This window comes from Eutrigla gurnardus, assembly GCF_963514095.1.
Source record: "Eutrigla gurnardus genome assembly, chromosome: 9".
Classification (NCBI taxonomy): Eukaryota; Metazoa; Chordata; class Actinopteri; order Perciformes; family Triglidae; genus Eutrigla; species Eutrigla gurnardus.
In genome coordinates, this window is record NC_139923.1 from 28,700,648 (window position 1) to 28,708,147 (window position 7,500).

A 7,500-nucleotide genomic window follows, 5' to 3' on the forward strand; every position below is an offset into this window, starting at 1 on the left:
AATGGAATGTAGATTAGTTGGAGGTAAAAGGAGCAGCAGAGAAAAACATGGAGGAGCTGATTGTCTGCTCGCTCTCCAAATGTCAGCTCCATTATTCCGTCGGGCCGAGGATCGCCGGGCCGATACCGTTTCCACATTTGATGAGGTCGAACTGCTTTTTGAAACAATATGTTCTCTTCTCATTACGATGGTGAAGTGGATGATTATCCCCCCCAATCATCCACTTCATGTTTATACCAATGAGGAGACTTGGCCGTGCAGCACTTTTGCTCCCGGCGCTCCTTAATTGGTGATCAGAAAGCGCCGGACAACCCAAAGTGAAACCTTTTGGCTCCAACCGTCACACAGCGCTCTGCCTGCTGTTCCTTTAATTCACTTCCCCGGCACTCCATCTGAATGTGAATCTCTTTGCTATGAGCTGTTTCCCCCGTCCCCCCTCCCCCACACCGCCTCCCTCCATCTACAGCTTGTTAAATGTGATTGACAGAGCCAGATATTTGCGGGGCAGTGAGGGTTTTGGAAATGGAACAGAGATGTCCACGCACTGGGGACGGCATGAAAGTAATATCACGCTTTCACGCTGTTATATCGCCGGCAATTTGTCATGAATGATTCATTTAGCTTCAGGGGAACGAGCGCATGTAAATGATGCTCCACAGTTTAAGACCGTTTTGGACTGACACTCCCTAATAGACGTTTCTGTCCCTATAATTTGCCGGCAGACAGTGTGTTGGTGTGATGATGTCCGCCGGACCGGAGCCGGCGTCCAGAGAGACGAAAAACTGACTCTAATGTGGGACCGCGAGTCGACTCGCCGTGATTCTGAAGAATTCAATCTCGTTTCCAGGCAGTCGACTCCAAATCATTTACATCTCATGTTTCTTCCAGTCAGTCGGGCCTAGACGTACGCTGTTCACCAAGTAACTTCATTACTCCCACCTGCCAAAAAAGTACTTAATACTAAATATTAATACTTTTGCCATCTCTGTGTGAACCTACGAGAATCAGATATTATTTATTCACTGCAACAATCATTAAAAAGCAAAAGCAACCTGTGTTTAAATCCAGTATAGCATCAGTAACTAGCGTAGCACAGAGGTATTCATGAGTTGCAACGTTAGCTCCTCAGCTAACATTAGCTCCGTAGGTTTCTAGGTAGGAACGTAAAGTTTTAGAACTTCTATCTCTAACTTCCAAACTCTCCAGGCAACTGAAAATGAATCCGGTCTGAAAATCCGGTCCGAGCCAGATAGCTGTCGGACCCTGGTTGCGGTTGGTTGATGCCACTCCGTGATTGGCCGGTTCGAGGGGTGGAACTTAGCGAAGGGTTCAGTTCCATTTGGTATTCAGGGCTGATTGCACCTGCTCGATGTTATCTGTGCAGAGATACGATCAGCGATCATCGGCCGGGAAGCCGGCCAGTGTGTGTGTGTGTGTCTGTGTGTGTGTGTGGTCATCTGGTGTGCACGTGTGTGAATGTGAGCGTGCACGGATCGTACCAAAACACGATGACATGAGCGATGGACGTCCAGCCAACAGAGCTGAGATCAGAGAGTTTGCTGCTCGAGGTCAAAAGGTTACAAATGACATTTCAAACCAGGAGACTCTCAAACCTGGTTCAGGTTTCTGGGGGTTCCCCAACGTAGTTCAGGTTTAATTTACTATACAGGTGTCATTTGTCTCCAGTGTTGTTCTGGCTCTGAGCCCTCCACTGTACACGGGGGGTTCAGAAGGTATTACAAAGTCATTATAACCCTCATGTTCAAGCCCTGATACGATTTTAAGTTGAGAAAATATGGTTCTTCAGAGGATCAATATCGTAGCAAACCGCTATTTAATGAAAAAGAAATGTCAAAGGAACAGAAGTTACAGAAGTTTTTTACTGAAAGATCACCTTTTATCTCCAAAATGTCAACTTTTCATGAATAAAAAAAACAAAAACATGCTTTACTGTTGTTATAGGCTTTGTGACGTTTTCCCACTCTGCCAGTCAGCCCCTCCCCCCTCATCAGTTAGCCCCTCCCCCCTCATCAGTCATCTTTGCTCACCTGACACACAGGTGCTCCACCAATCAGCTGCTCTGTGGCAGAGACGTCGTGGTTGGAAAACAGTGTGCTTACTTTTGTCGGGTCGGACGGTGTGTTAGGCTAACTGCTAACCGCTAACAGCTAACCGCTGACTGCTAACCGCTAACAACTAACCGCTAACAGAACACACACAGTGCCGTCTGCCCGGCTCAGGTAAGAGCTGCATTCTTTATGCTGCGTTGTATTTTGGTCGTCTGGCAGGTTTCTGATGTTACCAGTAAAATGAACATTCAGCCTTCGAGCAGCAACTTTATTGCCATTTCCCGGTTAGCTAATCACAGGGGCAACTTTAATTGCGAACAGTGAAGCCTAATTGGCAAGTTGCAAGATATTTTTCCAGAGGGTGATGAGTGGTAATTTTGGCTACACAACTTTGAAATCCATTTCCATGACTGGTTTATGGAAATCAGGACTAAATGAAGTAAATGCCTTCTATAAATGATTAGATATTCTATCAGACACTCAAGCACAACATTGAGGGCTTTTTCAGGACCCTTAGAGTCCATTAGAGGAAATTACTTCCACACTAAGATCAGTGCAATTTTTATATTAATACACCCTTTTGGCCCCGCCCACTTCCTGCTTCAGAACCTTAATACCCTCATGAAAGTTTGATTCAAGCAGGCGACTTGACCGAAGACAAATGTGTGTCATGACGACGGCTAGTTTCTGCTACAGAAAGAGATTTTACAGCCAGCTTATAACACATACTTTTCTAATGATTTTGTTACTTGAGATGAAGGTACAAATGCAGTATCCAAAAATAACAAATATCTCTATGTTTCATATGTTTAACACAGATTAAAGCCATATCTTAGTTGCATTTGTACATCGTAGAATTATTCTAAATATATTTAAATAATCATAATAGTGAGGGAGCCTGGGAAACGTCATAAATACTTATTATTGTATTATTTAAATTGATAAAAATACATATATTAATTAAATAAAACATTTTCATATTTAAAAGAAAAGAAAAATGTAACAATAAATACATCCACCTCATCGATCATGTCAGACTAGATTGTCTCACACCGATACTGGTCTCCCCTGACCTTGACCTTGACCTTAAGTCAAGTCTTCACCCTAAATATAAGGATTTACATTATTAGGACGTGTGTTTTTAACTTCCTCCAATCATGCATGAACATTTTACAAGAGCTTGTTTTAATATTTTAACGATTTGCACTTTCCTTATGTTTAGCACTTGTTTATTATCATCGGCCACACAATACTTGGTTATACTAATACTAGCAACCCTCATAGTCATCACCCATGACCCCCTTAAACCAAGGCTCCACCTTAAATGTAATGATTGTCATTGTGAGTGAGGTCTCCGACGCCTTAACTTTAAATATACGAGGAAAGTTAATAAAAGTTTTTGCATGTTTGAAATTCCGACAGAGTAAAGGAGGATTACAAAATGTCATAGAGGAACAAAAATAAATGAGAAACACACACACACACACACACACACACACACACACACACACACACACACACACACACACACACACACACACACACACACACACACACACTTTGCATAATCCCCGTCCTTTTCTCCTCTATAATAAACCTGGAGGAGTGACGGGAGAGTGAAGGAGCTGTGGAGACACTACGGCGACACCTAGCGGCCAAAAAAACACGCGCTCTACTAGTGGCATAAAAGCGTGTGCACGTCTCGTGACAGCGTGAACGGCGGATGGGTCACGCGCGTTCACTTATAAGTTTCCCCTCACCAGTTATTATTATTGAGTCATATTAAGTGACGTCACTTGTTCATTAAACTCTACTAAAAAGAAAACACATTGTAGCGCTCTCTCTCTTGAACCGCGCGCACATCAGTTGAGCGTGTTTCCTGCGCGTAAGACAAGACGCGCGCGTGCACGTGTGTGTGTGTGTGTGTGTGTGTGTGTGTGTGTGTGTGTGTGTGTGAGGGGAAGGCTGGCCCGGATTAAAGTGCGGAGCTCCAGTTTGGACCTTCCTTCGCCTCACATCAAAGGAGACGGACCCACCGCGTGCACCCGCGCTCGCGCTCGGTTCCTCTGGCTGTCACACACACGCGCGCGCGCGGCTCTGCGCCCTGACGCGCTCTCCAGTTCAGGATGGACTCGCCGCCTCCTCCTCTTCACCTCCGCCGCGGACTGTGACGCCGCCAGTCTGGTGGGAGTTCCCCGGTGGAAGGGGGCTGGCACTGATCCGCGCTCCGCTTCGGATTCGGCTGTTCCCCCTCCCGCTGCTGCTGCTCCCGCTGCTGCTGCTGCTGCTGGCTCTTGTTGTGGATTTGAACTCTCGGATCCGGATCACCTCCTCGCCATGGGACTGTACGCGCGGCGGCTGCTGCTCCTGCAGTGCTGCCTGCTCTCCGGCTCCTCGCTGGGCGACGCCGTCGCCTTCGTGGAGGAGCCCGCCGGCGGCGGCAGGTCGGACGGGTACTGCGGGCGGATCCTCCGGGCGCAGACTCAGGGGACCCGGAGGGACGGGTACCATGAGTTCAGGCTCCGGGTGGAGGGGGACCCGGAGACCTACCAGCCGGGCAGCACCTACAGAGGTACGCCAGCTTTCCTTATCTCCCGTAAACTTCGGGCTTTCTCGCCAACTAGCGACGGAGCTCAAAGTTTTTGGTACAAATTGCAGCCCGGAAGTGACCGTTTCCGATCGGTGCACCCCCGGGTCCTGCTGGGGGGGGTTGTTGTTCCGATAAGGTTACTTTAGTGTTAGAATGTCATATTCACTTCCTCTCAAGACAGCAGAGATCTGGCTCTAATGAAGCTGACCCAGTAGAAATGAAGACCCGGACCCTGCTGCTGGATCCAGCCACATTAATAATAATCATAATAATAAAGAACACAGAGAAGTGAACAATCAACAATATGCAACCTTCTCAGTTCTTAAATCCAAACTTTTATTCTTTAAAGTGCGGCTACAGTTTTGACCTCCGACCCTGCAGGTGTTGTTTTTCAGTCTGCAATCAGACCCGTGAAGGACGACGAGAAGAAACAGCCTTTAAGCATCGAATAGCTTCACCTTTTTAATATCATGATGGCAGCTTTTCTTCCCAGATTTTGTGTTTTAATGGGCTGATTATTAAAATGCAAGGTTTGGGGCACAAGTGGAATAAAATAATTCCTCCCACGTCCTGATCCTCCGTTTGCATCCCTCATTGTGAACCTGATGTACCTCTGTACTGCTCAGCGGAGTAAACCCTCTCTCCTCCTTCTCCTCCTCCTCCTTCTCCTCAGTGGTCCTCCTGGCTGCCAGCCCAGCTTACTTCAGAGGCTTCACCCTCATCGCCCTGAAGGAGGGCCGAGAGGGCACGACGGACGACGACTACTTGGGCCAGTTCCAGGTGAGGAGGAGCAGGGATGTGGGGGTGGGGGTGTGGGGGGGTGGGGTCCTGTGATATAGAGGTTGACCCTCCTGTTGACCTCGTTGACCCGCCACCATCTCCGTCAGTCACATTGTTCACTGGCAAGATAAATACAAATAACTTGACTTATTGGGATATTTAAAAAATACTTTTTGCACATTTCTGCTACTTTTTTTTTTATACAAATATTGTCTCCTGAATGAATAAATAAAGCGATAAAACTCAGGTATTCACACATCTGTGCTGAATGACAAGTGGATTCTTCAGGCAAAAATAGATCTGGTGTTTAAAATCCAAATAAGAGGCTTTATTTGGGGGTTTAGTGTTTTGACCCGCCGGACTCTGGAAACGAATATGATGACATCACGAGGGCCGCCTCCTCTCAGGTGAGGAAGGAGGAGAGAGGGGGGGGGGGGGGGAGGGGGAGGAAACAGGAGAGAAAGGGAGGAGAGAGGGGGAGGAGGGAGGAGAGAGGGGAGGAAAGAGGAGAGAGGGGGAGGAAACAGGAGAGAGGGAGGAAAGAGGAGAGAGGGGGGAAACAGGAGAGAGGGAGGAAAGAGGACAGAGGGGGAGGAAGGAGAAGAGAGGGGGAGGAAGGAGGAGAGAGGAAGGAGGAGAGAGGGAGGAGGAGAGGGGGAAGGAAGGAGGAGAGAGGGGAGAAGGAGTAGAGAGGGGGAGGAAGGAGGAGAGAGGAAGGAGGAGAGAGGAAGGAGGAGAGGGGGAAGGAAGGAGGAGAGAGGGGAGGAAGGAGGAGAGAGGAAGGAGGAGAGAGGGGAGGAAGGAGGAGAGAGGGGAGGAAAGAGGACAGAGGGGGAGGAGAGGGGGAGGAAAGAGGAGAGGGGGAGGAAGGAGGAGAGAGGGGAGGAAAGAGGAGAGAGGGGAGGAAAGAGGAGAGAGGGGGAGGAAGGAGGAGAGAGGAAGGAGGAGAGAGGGAGGAGGAGAGGGGGAAGGAAGGAGGAGAGAGGGGAGAAGGAGGAGAGAGGGGGAGGAAGGAGGAGAGAGGAAGGAGGAGAGAGGGGAGGAAGGAGGAGAGAGGAAGGAGGAGAGAGGAAGGAGGAGAGGGGGAAGGAAGGAGGAGAGAGGAAGGAGGAGAGAGGGGAGGAAGGAGGAGAGAGGGGAGAGGAGAGAGGAGAGAGGGGGAGGCATGTGAGGACAGAGAGAGGACAGAGTTAAACAGAGAGAGAGAGCCAGACTTCCTCAGTAACCTCCCACTCAGTGTAAACAGGAACACAGATCCCAGACCAGGTCCCGGTCCGCCGGTCTGACCCATGTTAGCTGCTCCTGTGACAACGAGGAGGAACTCTCTACCTTTCTTGGGTTTCTGCTTTATTGGCGACATCTGTGTTTGCTGGCACTTCTGTGTTAAACGGTTTGGTTTCCGTTGGCGATGGAGTGATCCAAACCGCCGTGATCACTTCCTGTCTGTGATCAACAGCCAATCATCCAGCAGTCTACTATCTAGACCTCTGGGGGACCACAGACAGTCTCTGGTTCCTCCACATAGTCTGGTCTGGTCTCTGGACTAATGTGAGCTACTATTTAGACCTCTGGGGGACCACAGACAGTCTCTGAGGACCCTTTAGCGGGTCGATCGGAGAAGACTCCGATCCATCAAACTCGCCTTCTCATTATCGGAGTGGTTTTATAATAATAATAATAATAATAATACCTATAATAAATCTATGCAGCAATTCATATCCCTGACAGTTTATTCTCTGCGAGTTAATTAGCTTTCTTTGTTGCGATGTCATGATCGTAATTGTGGAAGAAGGAGGAGGTTGAATGAACACAGTCCCCGTTCCGCTGTTCCGCTGACCCCCCCCTGTTCTCCGCTGGGTCCTGGCAGCGGTCCTGGAATGTGCCTGCCTGCTGTTTCACCTAAAACACCACAACTGAGAGTCGCTGCTCATTGTGTTGTTTTTTCCACAAGCAATAATCTGCTCTTTGTCTCCATTAGCACCGTTTAAAGGGCTTCTGTCTTTTAATGTGTCAGACCTTCAAGAGTCTGGCATCCCACCGAGGCTGGAGTCATTACTGCAC

The 7,500-nt window shown here is 48.5% G+C and overlaps 1 protein-coding gene across 1 annotated transcript in view; it reads left to right on the forward strand.

The window, feature by feature from the left end:
* Window positions 1-4,244: 4,244 nt before the first annotated feature.
* Window positions 4,245-7,500, forward strand: part of spon1b (spondin 1b) — a 53,444-nt gene continuing 50,188 nt past the window's right edge. The window contains exons 1-2 of the mRNA XM_084017371.1: window positions 4,245-4,641; window positions 5,333-5,439. Coding sequence (XP_083873497.1) covers window positions 4,407-4,641; window positions 5,333-5,439 — 342 coding nt within the window. The 5' untranslated portion in view covers window positions 4,245-4,406. The remainder of the gene's footprint in view (window positions 4,642-5,332; window positions 5,440-7,500) is intronic.